The 16,775-nt window shown below is 41.3% G+C and overlaps 1 protein-coding gene across 1 annotated transcript; it reads right to left on the minus strand.

Annotated features, from left to right (window-relative positions):
• Positions 1-261: 261 nt before the first annotated feature.
• plod1 (procollagen-lysine,2-oxoglutarate 5-dioxygenase 1) lies at positions 262-16,522 on the minus strand. Its single transcript, XM_023330494.1, has 19 exons — positions 16,106-16,522; positions 13,670-13,761; positions 13,450-13,583; positions 12,617-12,780; positions 11,331-11,443; positions 10,599-10,662; positions 9,154-9,251; positions 8,330-8,431; positions 8,089-8,220; positions 7,137-7,258; positions 5,457-5,561; positions 5,203-5,328; positions 3,958-4,099; positions 3,727-3,840; positions 3,580-3,645; positions 3,382-3,486; positions 3,075-3,221; positions 1,576-1,701; positions 262-956 (listed from the first exon to the last, which is right to left on the minus strand). The coding sequence occupies exons 1-19, from the start codon at positions 16,194-16,196 to the stop codon at positions 801-803; spliced, it is 2,199 nt and encodes a 732-aa protein (XP_023186262.1). The 5' UTR covers positions 16,197-16,522; the 3' UTR covers positions 262-800.
• Between the last annotated feature and the right edge of the window lie 253 nt (positions 16,523-16,775).

Raw genomic sequence — 16,775 nt, forward strand, 5'->3', positions numbered from 1 at the left:
GTCATGAAATATTATCCATCATTGCAATTATTTCTGGGACAATGTATTGTCCAGCAAAATTTGTTGTTGCGACAGGCCTACATGCAATACCACAAGGGACAGCCTCTTGTCTCATAAAATACTGAAAATAATTTTGTATTTGACCAACTTCCTTCATTTATCCCCACAAATCCATAAAAAGTTGCAATTTTAATTTTTTTTTTTAAAGTGCTTTGCACACATCAGCCAAAACTGTCACTATGTTGTGATATGAGACTGAAAAATCCTCCCTGTGGTCCTACTGCCATCTGTAGAAAAACAGCCAGTTGGTCAGAAACAACCAATCAGAGTCAGGAGGATGGTTTCGGCGAGTGGTTCACACTCCTTTTCTGTTTGGTTCTGGGACTCTAACTGGAACACAGGTGAGGTGAAATGTCATTCTCAACTCCCACTTCCAAACGAACACGATTTTGCCCCTTTGGTGCGTTCAATGAGACACGAGAGCCTGTCTCCAGGCTGACTGGGTCCAGGTGCAGACCAGGAAAACTGCTTCAAATAAGGCACGATTTGGTGAGAACTCTTTAGATCCCGTCTCCTTTACGTTCCCAGTAAGTTGTTGTATTTTCACATGCTAGAATTAAAACGTCCCCAGCTCAGTTAGTAAATGATGACGAACTAAAGCTTACAGTCAACATGGAGTATCGGTGATTGAACTAATTAAAAATGTTTCGGAGATAAAGATAAAAAAATATATAAAAAACAGTCAGATTATTTTGGGCGTCACAGTGTCCCATACAGTCTGGAATATGCGGTGGTGAAGTTCAGGGATCCACAAAGGACACTGCGATGTAGCGGACCCCCGCAGTGGTGGGCAGGCCTTCGTGGTAGTGAGTGAGGCGGCCGGGGTGCATGAGGGCCCAGCCTTTCCGGGGGGCCTGGACGGAGCAGTCGTATCGAAGGAAGCGGCATCCACCACCCTGCATCCATAAAACACTTTACAGCTTTCACTCTATACGCACCTCAACTGAAGGTTCACTCATCTTTGAATTCAGGCAAAAGCAAAAAAAAACAACACAAAATGGTCTCTAAAGATACAAAAAAATGTGTTATCTTAAAAAGCTTAGGCCTGACGTCGGCAACACGTTTCAAGAGGAAAACCGGGTTTTCATTAGGCCACTGATGGGCATTATCGGTAAGAAATGAAATGTTTCTGACTGGAGTTTGGCAGAAACCGATTCAGTTTTTGAATAATATTTCTTTCCAGTTTGAAAGAAACACTTTTAAAGCCGAAGTTGAGATTTAAAGCCTAAATGATATGTTCTATTACATCTGAAGGATGCAGAAAGCCATCAAAGATCCACACCTTTATTTTTTTTTAAGTAAAAGTAATTTCTCAATGAGGAAAGACATCAAACTTTAAAAGCCAACATAATCAGTCAGTTACATGTGGTTTCGTCTTTTTATCTCGTTGTCAGGAGCTATGACTACTGTACCTCCTGACTGTATCACGTGTGTGATGAGCAGCTTTCCCTGTCGGTTAGCATTATTGCTCCAAAATCTGTGAGGTGCAGAGTAGAAGGGCCACTGTCCGCTTACCTGGTAGTCAGTGCCGACTTGATTGAGTGCAATGTTTATAGTGAATGTAGAGGCGTCGTGATGCGGCCGCAGAAAGGGCTGCTCGTCTGGCTTATATCTAACTACGAAGGCCAAGTCAAACTGAGCCTGCAAACACAGAGACACAGCAGACATAAAAACCTAAAACAAAACTAAGAACTGGAACTTCATTAATTCCATCACTTTATTTTAGCACTGCAATGCAATGTTTGCAATCACAGACATTACTGTGTCAATGTTGAATTGACACAGCATTGTCAATGCTGTTGCTGAAATTTACTGTAAATAATAGCCAATAAACTTGCCCTACATTGCTTTAAGACTGATGCAGAAAATCCCCATGAATTTGTTTCATTTGAAAGCCAGTCTGTAGTTTGGTCACAAGGTGGCGCTACAAGACAGTGCAAAGTGCAAAATCCCAGCCTGTGTCCTGTACTCTTTTGAAGTTGTCTTCATTATTACTATATGAAACTATTAACTAGTTTCACTAACTAGTTAATAGTTAGCAACTGCAGAATTATGTTGTGGCAAAATTCTGCAGTCAGAATTGCAGAATTCTGACTGCAATTCAGTCAGAATTCTGGCAAAATTCTGCAGTCAGAATGCCTGTCATGTATGCCCTAACAGAAGCTGCTTCAGGAGCTCTGCTACAGGCTGGCATGCTGCCCACGTCATTGAGCCTCATTCAAAGATGCTACACACAAAATATTCAGTTTATCTAGAGGCTTTCCAGATTCCTATTAAACTATCTTAACAAGAAGAAGCCTTTATTTTCATAGTACAGTGCAGCAGTAATACAGTGAAGCAGTGCAAAATGGCTGCTCAGAAAGCAGCCATTTTGTTTCCATCGCTTCAACGATTCCTGTTCAGAGGAGATAAAAAGGGTTAGACTATATGAAAAAGTAAAACGCTACATAGCAAGTACTTTCTGACTGACTTCTGCAGAGCAAATTCAGGAAAACCCCCAAAAAGTGTTTTTCAGATGTTGCTTTTCAAGACAAAAGATATGAGCAAAAATCCTTGGTAACGCCTTTGTTGCTTAGTGTTCTGCTCTACAGTAGAGTCTTATTGGTGACAGCTCTAAATTGGGATTGCTGACACGTTTGTCAGAAATGACAACAAACGTGTGAAAGAATCAAAGAGTCTAAAAGATATCTTTTCATTGGTTTAGCACAGCTATGTGGAATCAGGCCTCAGTGACCCTGGACAGATCAAAGCACCACAGGTGGACGGATGTTTGTTAGCAGCTAACAGGTCATTCATTGAGCTTAGGAGCAATTTTTGCCTGAATGATGTAAAAGTCAGCCCAAGTCCAACTCAGACCTCAGGATCTCCTACAGGGGAACTACTGAGCGTGACCATTTTAATGCCTTACTCTGGTTGCTAGGAAGCAAAAGATGAGGAAAGGAGGGTGGATCAGGACTTTTGGTCCAACACTCCTCCCAGCTCGCAGCGGATCATTTAGGGTTCAGAGGTCTCACCTTGGTGTAGTACCCAGGGAACATTTTCTCTGTTATGGGTGCAACAAACTCCAGCAAGAACTTTTGCCATTCCTTGTCAAAGTTGACCTGGTTCATGTGGATGTCGATGGTGGGGACGTTCTCATAGCCCCCCTGGATTCTGGTATCCTGGGAAATAAACCAATCCAAATGTATCACTGAGGGACGGCATGGACCGAGACAACAGAGAAAACTCTCATAACACTAGCAGCTATGTCCACTCAGCCTCACTGATGCAGGTCATGCATTGTACAACGTGAAGGATGAACACATCCATGCAACAGCTTACCACATTTCCCCCTCCTGACCACTTGCCAAAGTGTTCCATTTCTTCAACGAGATGGTTACAGGCCACATCAGTGAACACTGGGAACCAGTAAACATCTGGACACGGCTAGAGAGAAGACAGAACCGATCAACCCCGGGTTAGAGAGTCGTTTCAGTTTGGTGGGTTCTCTCTGGAATCTGGCTTCATGCTGCTTCTCACATTTTCAATCAGTTTGTCCTTAATCATGCGGGTGTAATTCTCGTGGATGTAACGTTCCTGCCAGTCCTGAAACACACAGAGACAGACCACACTCCGATCAGTTCAACACCATCCGTCCAGTCCGTCCGTCCGTCCGTCTGTCCTTACCAGAGGATTTTCAAAGATCTGCCACAGATCATTGTGAAGATGTTCTGTCTTGTACTTCTCTGTCGACAGAATGCGGCCAAATGTGTGTAAATTGTTTACGTACATGAAGACACCCTGGCAAAAGGACAAGACAGAGTTGCAGGTTTAAGGTTATGGAGAAACTTTCCATGATAATGTTTAACAAAACCCTTGAATCAGAGTCTAATTTTGAATCTCTGCTCTCCTGAAGACCTTGCTGCGAACGTTGTGGCAGAAAGCCATGTCGGGGTCTAAGCTCTCTGAGGTAAACAGTTGGTAGTCCTTCAGCTCTGCCTGCAGCAGGCTCGCCTTCACCAAGTAGACGCTGGAAACGTACGGTACATTCCACAAGCCCCTGCAAAAGAATTTTAAAGCAAACACAAGGATCCGACATCAGGAAGAGACTGCTGCAGATTCTAAAAGACCATGACAGAACAAGGCTTTTACAAAAGGCCTTTTTTTGTACTGTATTAATGTCCCTCTTTACTGATTCTAGAATCGTTGCAACTTGTTGGAGTACCTCTGTGTATAATATAAATTTTTTTTGTAGTTTATTTGAACAGTTATTCCTCTGGTTTTTGATTCTGTGCAGCTGGAAGAATTTCTACTTTTGTAAAAATACAAGAGCAGCACAATGATCTGTGGCAGATCTTTTTATGTTTTTAAAAGTAGTTGCAGCTGGTTAGCTTCTCAAAACCTCAAATAATACCTGAACTTTGACCCCCAAATCACAGCGGAGTCGAAAATGAGGCATAAGAATGGGTGTGGAGAGAGAAGGAAGACGTTCAAACCATCTTCTTCAATCAAAATGGGAAAGGATCATATCCTGGCTTTCTAACAACACAGCCAGGAGCAGCAAAGGCAAATGAGAAGGACTAGCAGAGCTTGACACCAACTGATGAAGTCATGCAGGACATGTCCTGTGAAATATTGTATCCAGACATTGAACTGTTGGCATGCCATGATATCATGAGCAACAGCCTTCAGTCAGAGGCCTCTTCGGATTGGCTTTTAACAATCCCTCCTGCCCACAGAATCACCATCCACAACGACTCTCCGGAAACACTTGAATGATGTAAGTCCCAACAGCAAAGCATTTTCCTTTGTTATGAATAAAATATTTTTAATTGAAATGAAATATTATTTAATTATTATAATATTTTTAAAAAACTGTCTGTTTTCTGGTTTGATCCAGAAACCAGTTCTGTTTCGTCTTCCCTCTGATCGTGTCTGGATCTACAGCTGGCTTCAACTTTGACCTTCTCTCTCAACACGACTTTTCCCTCCAACATCGCTGTTTTGGGTTGTTTTTTTTAATCACCACTTCAGGCGTTTCAGGTTTAGAACTTCCCAGTGGTTGGACCGATCTAAGTAAACATAACTTCCTGTCAAATTATTGATCATCAGTCTACCCAGTAAGATAGCATTCAAGTCCTTGGGGGACACCAGCAGACTCACACTCTCCGTCCTTGGACGATGTCCACGTAGTCCTCAGATCGGGCGTAGTAGCCGTCCTCGCTGAGCGCCCCCCAGAAATTGCTCCACAGTCGGCCCGCTCGAGTTATCATGGGCGCCACGATGGGCCTGGGGGACAAGTTCAGGCATGAGGGCATGGTGACCGGGTAAATAAAGCAGTAAATAAAGCCTTACAGTTTGCGCTGCAGAAATCAAATCTTATCTTTAATTTTTTATTTTTTCGTAAATGTACTTACAGGTTTTGCTTAATCAAGATTTTCAATGTGTTCTCGTTCTTTAGGACCACCTCAATGTCCAAGTTGAAGAAATAATCACACTCCTTGTCTTTCCGGCACATGTCACTGCAAGACAAAGCAGAGGTGCTAGGGAGGTTAACCCTTTACAGGTTTTTAACATTTCAACTACAATGAAGTTTTCTGCACCATCATCTGTAAAATGGAGTAAACAGCTCAGGCAAAGCCAGGGCCCCGGAACAGCCGGCATCAGATCTGCTCTGATTTATTGAGACCACAGACCTTACAGGTTGGTTCAGGGGTGTCAAAACGTTTTGTTATGAGTATTTGCAGGCCACATTTTTGGTTCAACGTTTCTTGTAGCCACTCAACAATAAGCTGAGGATTCGCACTATTTTTTAAAGAATTTAGTACTTTAAATCAACAAATAGGTTTGTGTAAATCAGTGTAGATCCAAAGCTCTTTGCCTCATTACAGTAAAGATGTCACGTTTGAATTCATTTGGCCTCAAATGGGGGACAAACTGAAAAACATTTAGTCTATTCTCAGTAATAAAAATGAAATCTATTTTTTAAAATATTTCTTTTATCATCCTTTTTGTCTGGCTGTGTGTATAAAGCTGCATAATATTCTTCAAACTAGAACACTCCTGAAGAAATTTAAATGGGGCCTGCCAAAGTGTGCCCATTAGTTGGAACTCAGAGTTCTGATGCTAAAAGTTAGCATCAATGCTAAGCTTAGCTAAAATTTACTAAATAGCATGTGGAGAATCTCAAGCATGTTGACTAGCATGGACTTACTCCATTCAGTATGTTAAAAGTAGTGTATAAGTTAAAATTAGCCAGAATGCTAATGTTAGCCTAAATGCTGTCACTAGCATGTTGTCTTACATTGACCTCTTCCATTTAGTGTACTAAACATAGCTAATACATAACAAAAATAGCTAAAATGCTTATTTTGGAGAAAAGGCTAATGCCTACTGGGGGGCAGTGAAATGCTAATATCTCTGCTAATGTTTACCTAAGGAAAAAATATAGCTACAATGTCTATTTTACAGTAAAGGCTAATATTAGTGCACCGCCTGAGACGAATAGCTAAGGCGGTGCACTAATGAACATTCCTGTGAGCATTTCACTGCTCACTTATGCTTATTTCTGAATTTCTTCAATTTTTAGTTGTCTCATTTTATAGATTATGTTTTCTACCTGTTGCTTCCTAGGTTTCCATGTAAGCAGCTTGAAAGCTTTAGGCCCTGGTTCATAGCCTCTTTGTCTCATGTATTTGAAGGGTTTTTTTCAGTGTCCTCACCCAGAATTTTGTGAATCTTGGAATCTTGCTTAATAGGCCTCGTTTGTTCCAATAGGAAGGGTTTTTGTTGATAGATTGCAGCTGCTCCCATCTTTCTAACATGTTCTCGATTAACTTAAATCTTTGGGTTTAGAAATAAATTTAAATCACCTGCCCATATGCATGTAACACTAACTTTTGCAGCAGTAAAACTAAATGGGATTCCCACTCATTCTTGTTGAATGAAAGTAACTGTTAGACTTTTAGCATATTAGCAACTTGGACTAGGGGGGCTTCTATATTTATCGATGCAGGATAACCTTTCTATGCCTCCATAGTGGTTGCCATGACACTGGAAGATGTTAAAAAATGTTTTGAACATAAACTGAAACTCACAAGGCCAAGTCACGAGCATCTGCTCCACCCATCTCCTCGTCAGGCCGGATGGATTTTACATCCTGATACAGACTCCCATGATTCTGCAGGAAGGAGCTGACCTGCTGCTCATGATGAGGCTCCTGCAAGAACAAAAGATTTAACGTGTTTCTTATGTACATTCACTTCTTTTGTCTGTAGACAAAACAGGAGAGACAGGAATGTCTCTCTAATGTTCGCAATGTGGCAGCTTTAGCACTGCTGAATGTGGATTTACACCAGGAGTACTGCAATTGTTTCTTCCTGTTAAATACAGTGTTGACACACAAAAAATAATAATGTTTCGATTCTCTTCACACCACAGAAACACTTTCATTACTGAGAGAGAGTTAGAAATAAAAAGAGAATCAATGTCCCATGGAGCCACTGTTTCAGTTCAAGCAAGAAAAAGAAACGGCCGCCTTTAACCCAAACTTCAGAACCCTTCACTACTGAAACATGCTTATCTGTAAGAGTCTTTAATAACATTAATGACGCCACTCTTCAGTGAACTAACTGGTCTACAGGCTGCTGGGCTTCCATCCGTATCAAAATCTGTCTTTATGTTCCCCTTTTAGAGTAGTTATAGTCACCAAAATTATTATTTCTATTTGCTAAATGCCACAATAGCAAGAGAAACAAAATGTCTGAAATGTATTTATTAATGTCTTCAAAATCGTAAGTTTGCTAACTGGACACAAACGAGGGATGTATGGCCTGATTTAACTTCAGACAGTGAGGAAAAAGTTGGATCCGCCTTGGATGTGATTCTAAATCCAGGCCTCCATAGGATAATAACAATACATTGGCCATTTTTGCTATTTTGTTCTGAACGCGTTCCACTATGTAATAAATAAAGATTTTCAACTGAAATAATTGTATTCAGTGTGATGTAGGGCGTGCTATTTTTTGAGAAGTGTAAATCAGGGGTAACCTGGTTGGAAATGAAGAGCTTGAGTCTGTTCTTCGGGTACTGGAGCTTCAGAAGACGTTCGAAGAAGACAGATACGAATGGCGTTGGCTGCTGAATGAAGATCCCGATCACCACCAGAGGGTACTCACTTTCCTGTAGAAGACAACAGCAGACTTCATCCGACTACTGTTTTGCGCAGACTTAATGTATTTCATGGAAAACCTGGTTGGAAAAGCTGTGGCTGGTTGAGAACTGAGCTGACCTTCAGCGATGAGAGTGAACGCAGGTTCTCGAGGCAAGCGGTGCAACCGCTCTCAAACGTCCACGAGTTGGGGACGTAGTTACCCAGATAGTTCATCTGGAGCTGGAAAACAAACGTGTTCCTGTAGGTCATCGCGTCACAACTGGGGATGCACCGGTCCACTTTTCCCAAGCCGATACAGATATCTGCTCAGTGTCGGCCGAGGCCGATCTGATACAGAAAAACAGGGCTGACTTGACTTCAATAGTCTCTTTTTTTAAAACAGAAATAAATGTACCTAATTACAAATTTATTTGATAACTCTGCACCACACACACTTAAGTACACCGATAGCCTCACAAGCTTGGTCAAACATATAAAAACAACACAACTTTAATTTGTCCGGTCAGTGCAACCAGGAGTACAACAGCCCATGTAATTTAAGCAAGAAAGGAGCTGAAACTGACAAAAACAGTAGGTTGATCAAACATGTAAAAAATTAAATGCAATAAACCTTTTGTCAAATGGTTCAGAAACTGCAATTAGTATTTCTAAATGTACTGTAAAATAAATAGCAGAGCACAGAGCATTGAATTTGCTTTGTGCCCATATGGATTGGGCAAACCCATCTAGAATTTTTTTTTTCAGTACCAGAACCAGTGCATGTATTAACATTGGATCTGTGCATCTCTAGTCACAACTAAAAAAATATTTTACAGGCTACACCTCTTCTGCCAACAGACTGCTGCTCATGTACTCTGTGTAGCTACTTTGTAGTTGAAAGTCGTGGGGAAAGCGTTGGAGTCCAGTTGAGCAGCTTCATTCCTTTTCTCTATCTGCAGTACCTTAGTTGGTCCGTTTCCATGGAGGATGACGGGCAGGGTGTCATACTGTACATTTCTGGCCCGAACTCGACCGTCTTCAAACTTCAGCACCACCTCATCTGGAAAGACAAACATAAATAGAACTGACCAGGCACAACATTATGACCGACCTGCAGCTCTGTACAGCTGAACCTGCATGAAGTTCTTCAGCCGTTTGAACCCATTTGTTGGATCCGAACAAACTCACAGGCGTGGTATGTTTATGGCACATTTAAAGGCAGAAACAGCTGACTAGCATGATAAACCACCATAAAACTATGAAATATAAACATGTTAAAATAACTGCCTAAAATAAACTCAGGCAATACTTTTTTTTCTAAACAGAGATTTAAGGTGGTGCCATGGATTAGTTGGCTCCACTGCTGAAGCTCTGTCTAACAACAGCTCATTAGTGGACCTTCATGCTCTTACTGGACCTGAAGTTCTGACAGGACGTGTAACAGAACTAAACTGGATCCTGAAATGAACAGGAAGGCAGTGAGTGTAGAAATCAGCACAGGTTTGACAGCGTCTGTTTCTAGTCTGAACACATTCAGCTGTGTCTTGGACAGTTCACACCTGCTGAGGTGAGACTTTATCAAGACGGGCGCACAGAGTGTTGCAGTAATCCTAGCAAGATATGACAAAAGCAAGGAGGTCTTATGCAGATGAGTGTGAATTTTATGGCACTATGTCACATGTGGGGTACCCCAAAGTTCAATCCTGGAGCCCCTTCTGTTTAACATCTACACTACCACCAGCTCAGGTTATCAGAAGCGAAAAGATTATTTACCATAACTACGCAAATGATACACGGCTCTACATTACGATGTCACCAGGTCATTCCGACGCCATCCAATCACTGCTTAGAGAAAGTCAATGCATGGAGGTGCTGTAACTTCCTCTAGCTGAACTGAGACATTATTGAAGTCATTATCCGTGAACCTAAAGAGGAACCATCCAGAGTCAGCACACAGCTTCAGTTATTACAGCTGGAAACTAGCAATCAAGCTCAAAACCTGGGTGCAGAGATGAACTGTGACCTGAACCTTCAGAGACACATAAAGACAGTAACAAAGTCGGCCTTCTATCACATGAAGAATATTTCCAGGATTAAGGGACCAACGTCTCAGCAAGATCTAGAGAAACTCAAAAAATGTATGGTTTTAGCTTAACAATCTTCTGATCTACAAAACTGTTAGCTGGAAAACTAATAACGTTTCACTAAAGGTAAAAACACCAATAGTTATTTATTCCAGGAAGGACATTGATGGCTCATATCCTCCCAACAGAGCAACACGTATAACAGGGCGGGCTTTCAATCCTACTTTAGTGTCAGTGTGATGTGTGGCCACTAAACTAAACGGTGAAAAGCTGGTTGACGTGTTAAAAGACTCTCCTTATTTGGCCTCATTTTAAACACTCACCAAGAGCTCCGTGAAGGTTCTGGAACAATCTGCACTTTGTGTCGAGGGTGATGTTTAAGGCCTTCTGAAAATACATTTAGAAACAGTCGAGTGAGTTGAAATTATTAGTTGATTGTTTACATTTTCAGCTTATTCGTGTTTGCATGTACAGTACAGACCAAAGGTTTGGACACCTTCTAATTCAATGGGTTTTCTTTATTTTCATGACTATTTATAAGCCAAGAAATCCCACTTATTAACCTGACAGGGCAACACCTATGAAGTGAAAACCATTTCAGGTGACGACCTCTTGAAGCTCATCAAGAAAATTCAGAGTGTGTGCAAAGCAGTAATCACAGCAAAAGGTTGCTACTTTGAAGAAACTAGAATATAAGGGCTATTTTCAGTTGTTTTACACTTTTTTATTTAGTGCATATTTCCACATGTGTTATTCATAGTTTTGATGCCTTCAGTGTGAATCTACAATGTCAATAGTCATGAAAATAAAGGAAACTCATTGAATTAAAAGGTGTGTCCAAACATTTGGTCTGTACTGTAAATATTTATTTGTGTGTTCTTCAACAGCCACACTTCAACACTGCATGTTGAAGTGTGGCTGAAAACGTAAAAGTTGTGCCACCGGCAGCTTTTTTAACATCAAACACGTGCAGGACATGTGGAGTCTCATTAATTGTAGCTGAGTGCTTTGATTAAAGGGGCTTGTTTGTGTAATTACAGTGACACATGTCTTACCCTTCTAGCTGGATCTACGTAAACCTTAGTGAAGAAGAGCTGGTCGCTGTCGCTGTCTGCTCCCGTCCAGTTAGCAACCATCTCTCTGATGTTGGGCAGGTAGCCCATGAAACCTGGGAACCAAATAAAGTTCAATCACAATGGAGGTGTGGGTGCGTGTGTGTCAGCTCCACGTCGGCGGTACTAATGAGGGCTTGTAGGCACAGTTTTACAGGCTCCACAGTCAGCAATTCACCAGACTGTAAAATCTACCAACGGCCACGTCAGCAGCTTCTGTGCACACGGAACACCACTCAGACACAGAAAGTTTAAATAGAGAACGCCGAAATGAATATTTCAAAGACCACTGACACACAGAGAGCGCCGAACGACAGCGACAGGTGATAAGTTTTCTACAGCAGCAGACAGCAACAAAAGTTGAACATTTTTCAACTTTCTTGTGTTGCGCCATTGGACCGAGCGTGCACATCGAAATTTCACATGCACAAGTTATGCTGCTCACTCGGCTGCAGGAGGATAAGTGGCTGTTGCCTCATCGCACAAGTCCCATGTGAAATTATTGGAAAGGGACACTTTTGAATGAATGTTTAAATCAAAACGACTTCCTTCATACTGCACGTCCAGGAATATGAAATCCTTGAAAACTGAGAATCTTCAGACATGTTTGGTTTGAGACAATAAAACATTTTCTTAAACATTTTTTGGATATGGGCAGTTCTCCATGGCAGCATAAGAACGGGGTGAGGCGTCCGAGAATTAGAAAATAAAATGTATCTTATCTGTCGGTTGTCCCCTGCACAGGTTTGCTGCTACTTGTATGTGTGTGAAGTGAAGTAAGTTTCTGTTGAGTGATGGGAAATTATAGCACCTGCTTTCAGATAGTTTCTTACAATTTTAATTGGTTGGAGTGTGGCAAGTGTGCACAACTGTGTGCATATTTATATTTCAAGCTGACAAAGGTTAGGCACGGTGATTAGATGTGATTAATCACAGTGCCAGAGTGTGATTAATCTGATTATCTGATCGATTGACAGCACTTCTTAATTTGTTACATGTAATCAAATGAAGTTTGTCAAATTTAATCTACTTGCATTTGCTTAGCATGACGACTTAATAAACTTAACACATTTACTTGGATAAACTGTTGTCTTTTTTCAGTGTAGCACATAACACAGTCTGAGAAAACAACCCATGTTTAGCCGATTTAAAGAACTAAAATATTACTTTTGTCCACCTATCATAGTTGTTAGCAGTAAGAGCCACGTGATCCAACCTGGGTGACCCACCTCCTGAACCCAGAAACCTGTTGCCCTCCCTGATATGGGGGTACTTGTCCTCCAGATGTCTGTCTGGCCAGATGAGGCTCTCTGAGGAGAACACCACCTTGTGCTTGGCCTGCTGGAACTTTCTGAGTAGCTCTTTAGGGCCCGAGGCAAAAACCACGTCGTAGCTGTGCCAACGAGGGAGAGAAAGAAGGAAACATTCAAAGCTCGACTCTGGCTTCGCTGTGTGAAAAAAAAAAGAAAAAGAAAAAAGGCTGAGAAGAGCACTATAAATGTGAGGAGTTAAGGTAGTTAAGGTGCAAGTGGTTTTGGATTCAAAAACCAGCGTTTTTTGAATGATATTGCTTTTTCCTATTGCTATCCCAGAGATGTAGTTTATGTGTACGAAACACATTTTCAGTGAATGTTTCTTTTAAAAGGATTGTTTGGGATTTGCAGCTTTTTTTAATACAAAAAAAAAACAGAGTGATTTGACCACATCTGAATTTGGTCAAATGAACCTATTGGCTATAACACACTGTCAAAAACGAACAGAAAATGATAGCCATCGCAATAAAACTAAACATGGCAAATTTTACATATGCGGGACTCTTTCAATCTCGGACTCCTTTCCATTTTCCTTCAAAGCAGCCAGATGGTTTACAACTGCAATTAAGCTTTCTAAATGTCTTTAGCTGGACTTTCTCTGAAGTTGACCATCTTCAGAGAAATGTTGTTCTCATTTTGTTTTGCCCTTCACTTAGATCTGTGAAACATTCCGCTATAAAAGCAAAAGGGACAGAATAGACAAACCGGCAAGAAGGTCGATGCAGGTTAAATGTGAGAGTCAGTCCCACCTGTCGATAAAAAGGATGACCTGGTCCTCGGACTTTATCTCCACCACGGCATCTTTCAGCAGGCGAACCTTCTGACCTCCTCCTGGAGCCGACATGTAATCACCTCCCCTCCACTTCTCGCCTTGGCCGAGCACCTGGAAAAACAACACAAAATAGTTACAATTAGGGTTTTCTTTTTCTTTTTTTTTTTACCTAAAGAAATAGAGAAGCTGTGACTTACTTTTACAGTGTAGTTGAAGTGCTTGGCCGACCTCAGGAAACGCCTGAAGCCATCTGTCTCTTTGGTTGCCACAGTCAAAACTAAAAGTTTATCTGGAAGAAAAAATTATGAGATGGAAGAGTGGTCAAATGGTTTGCTTCATGCCCTACAAAATATATGTTTTAGATTATAGAAAAAAAAAACATAAACATATAAACTTATTTGTTTCAACTTTGAAATGTTGCTCGGCTGTAAATTATAGGTTCTCCTTGACAGAATAACTGGTCTGTTCACGACAGGCAAAGTAAGAAACTGTTGAGCTAAGTGACTCTGGGCACAAGCACAGGGCTACGTTTGCTTTGGCAGAGAACCAGAGGAAAACACAAACCAAACTTACAGAAAAGAAGCAATTAAGTCTTGAATTGTTTTCATGTCTGCACAAAAAAATACAAAAATGTCTATTTGGTTCATTATTTAATTGTTGTAGCAATGCTTCTAAGCACTAAGTGTCATACAGTTGGAAATCTTTAAATGGTATCACATTAAATTGAGCAGTCGACTTAAGAATCCATGAAAAACTCGCCAAATCCTCTGACAATGCCAGACAAATTATTCTGCTATTGACATTTATCTCTCTGAGTGAACTGAGTGTGTAACCAAGTGGAACAGTAGATGAAGTCCTGCGGATCAGCAGGAGATTGTTTGACTAACTGTCCTGTAACCCTGTTGTCACTGTTCAAATTTCAGGACTGCTTCCTAAATTTGGGATCGTTTTTCCCCATATGCATGTCTTCCAGTGTGTTTTGATGTAGATATTTATCACTTCCGGTGTGATTAAGTTTATAAAGCGTGTAATCTTTGTTTTCCAGAGCTGTGTACTCTGGGCTGTAAGCAGCTGTGTGTGTGTATAAACTACTTTGCTGGAAATAATACATTTGCAAAGACAGTAAAACACGCCATTTATAGAAGTTTTAAAGGATGAATATAAAAAGATGAAGTTAAAATCAAAGCATGGTTTAGCACCATGCAGCTTTTAGATGTGTCCCTCGTCCACCAGTTCTCCAGAGTCCTGCTAATGACCGTGTTACTCATGTGTGCTAAAATAGAGACACATCTAAACATTGCAGGACATCGACTACAACTCCTCTAAAAACCCTTAGAGCTGCCTACTTTACTCAAATGAACTGAATTTAAAATACTTACAAATGTAACTGCAGAAAATGTAGACCTGTCTATTTTTGAAAGTCTTTTTATTCCTTTATCATTTGCTTCAACATTTTTATAATTTTTTTTTTTAAAGTGTTATGTCTGGAGAAAGATAACCGGTGTTGCACTGACATAGCAGGAGCACATAAGAAAGCGCATTTGATAAGGATGTTTGTAATACAACTGTAATATCTGAACACTGTAAACACACAGTCAGTGTGATGGGGTTCTCTCTGAAACGGATTCAATTGGCTGAGAACTATTTCGTGTGGTCTCTTTGTTTCGTTTAGCGTCACTTCTACATAGTTCAAGTTTCGACAATAAACGACCATAATTCTATTAAACGTTGCAGATGTTTGACGATGTAGAGAAGAAGCTGCAGGAGCCGGAGGATGCGTTCTCGGTCCTCTGCGGAATCCCGTCCACGTCAGCGGCATGGAAGAGCTTCTCATGGCGCCGAAGTTAGCCTCTGCCAGGATCATTTCTTTTGGGGGAGCCTCAACTATTCATAGTTTGAAATACTGGAAACTAAACTGGATTAGTAAATATTTTTACGACTGTGTCTTGGACAAAGAAATAAAATAAAACAACTTCCTCCATTCTATTGTAATCACTTCTGGGTTTGGCACGTAGGCTACTGTCTTCAGCAAGACGCTGTACAATGTTGTCTTAATGCTAAATCCTCAAAACATTGCAACTCTCGTTTTTTGTTTTTTTACAAATAAATTATTCACAAATATCTAATTTTGCAGTCAATGTACAAAAGGTCAGTCACGTTGAAACCTGTCAAGGTTGAATCACTAAAATCAGTTCAATAGTTCTTTATTACGTGTGAATCAGAAGTCAACTTCAGGTCTGAGTTCTGAGCTGAAAGCAGCTAAAATATATATTTATCACAAATATAGATTGAAAAGCTTTTAATAAAGTCCCCAGATAATGTAGTTCAGCATGAATAGTAATAATAATTCGGAATGAGGAAGGGTTGAAAACTGAAACCCGTAACGACTAAAACAGATTTTTCCAACCGAGCTGCCGCGTTTTAACGGCAGCGAATCTGCTGGAACGTTCTCTAAGCGAACCGACACATAACCGCAACTACCAGAACACCGAGCGGGTTTAACTTCACCCGGAGCCACAGAGGCTGGTGAGCAGAGCTGGACACCGCGCTGATAGACTGAGAGTAGCTGCAGCCTGAGCGACACAACCCGGTGGGAAATGTGAGCGGCGGCTCCGGCGGAATGCTCCACTTACCCTCCGGGATACGCTGATCTCCACAGTTCACCAGCGAGGAAAGTGCACATAAACACATCCATGAAAGGATGGGAAAACATGCGAGTGTCATGTTAACCGGAGTTTACAGAATATATAGCAGAATCCCAGTGTGTGCGAAGGCTTCCTATGTGCCGCCTGGTCCCGGACCGAGAGCCTCACTGACCGTACACCCTACTGGACGCTTCTACCACCCCCGTGTGCCTCTTCCCACCATTCCACTCTTCCTGTCTTTGCAGCCAACGGTCCCTTCACGTCCGTGAAAAAATATGGTAAAACTTTCAAAGTATTGTTGTTGTGGCGTTTTTGAAATGAACACTTCTAGGTCATGATGTAAATGGACCACCCTCTCTCCACGAGTGGGTGGGATAAAAACTTTGGGGAAAGGAGGACATGATTCCTTGCACGTAGACTTCCCCACTTCCCATGCGACACTTTCCTAAGGGCCGAGTGAACGCCTCATTGTTCTAATACTGGGCTTCTGTGCGAGAGGCAGAGTTTGCTGGGAAAATTGGTCTTGAATTACAAGAAAACGACCTAATTTCCGCATTGACTGCTTTTGCTCATTCCCCTTGATGCCATGACCAGCACTTCTTCACAAAATGTTCAAAATATCAGGTCAGACAAGTGAAGGATTACAGAGTCCTGGTCA

The sequence above is a fragment of the Xiphophorus maculatus genome, chromosome 1, assembly GCF_002775205.1.
Source record: "Xiphophorus maculatus strain JP 163 A chromosome 1, X_maculatus-5.0-male, whole genome shotgun sequence".
In the NCBI taxonomy this organism is placed as follows: Eukaryota; Metazoa; Chordata; class Actinopteri; order Cyprinodontiformes; family Poeciliidae; genus Xiphophorus; species Xiphophorus maculatus.

Excerpts from the sequence above, each read along its gene's own strand:
- plod1 (XM_023330494.1), bottom strand. The coding sequence starts at position 16,196 with ATGACACTCGCATGTTTTCCCATCCTTTCATGGATGTGTTTATGTGCA. Across the intron at positions 7,259-8,088 it reads AGCTCTTCATTTCCAACCAG|GAGCCTCATCATGAGCAGCA; the intron begins GTTACCCCTGAT and ends TTGTTCTTGCAG. Across the intron at positions 1,702-3,074 it reads TCCCTGGGTACTACACCAAG|GCTCAGTTTGACTTGGCCTT; the intron begins GTGAGACCTCTG and ends CTGTGTTTGCAG.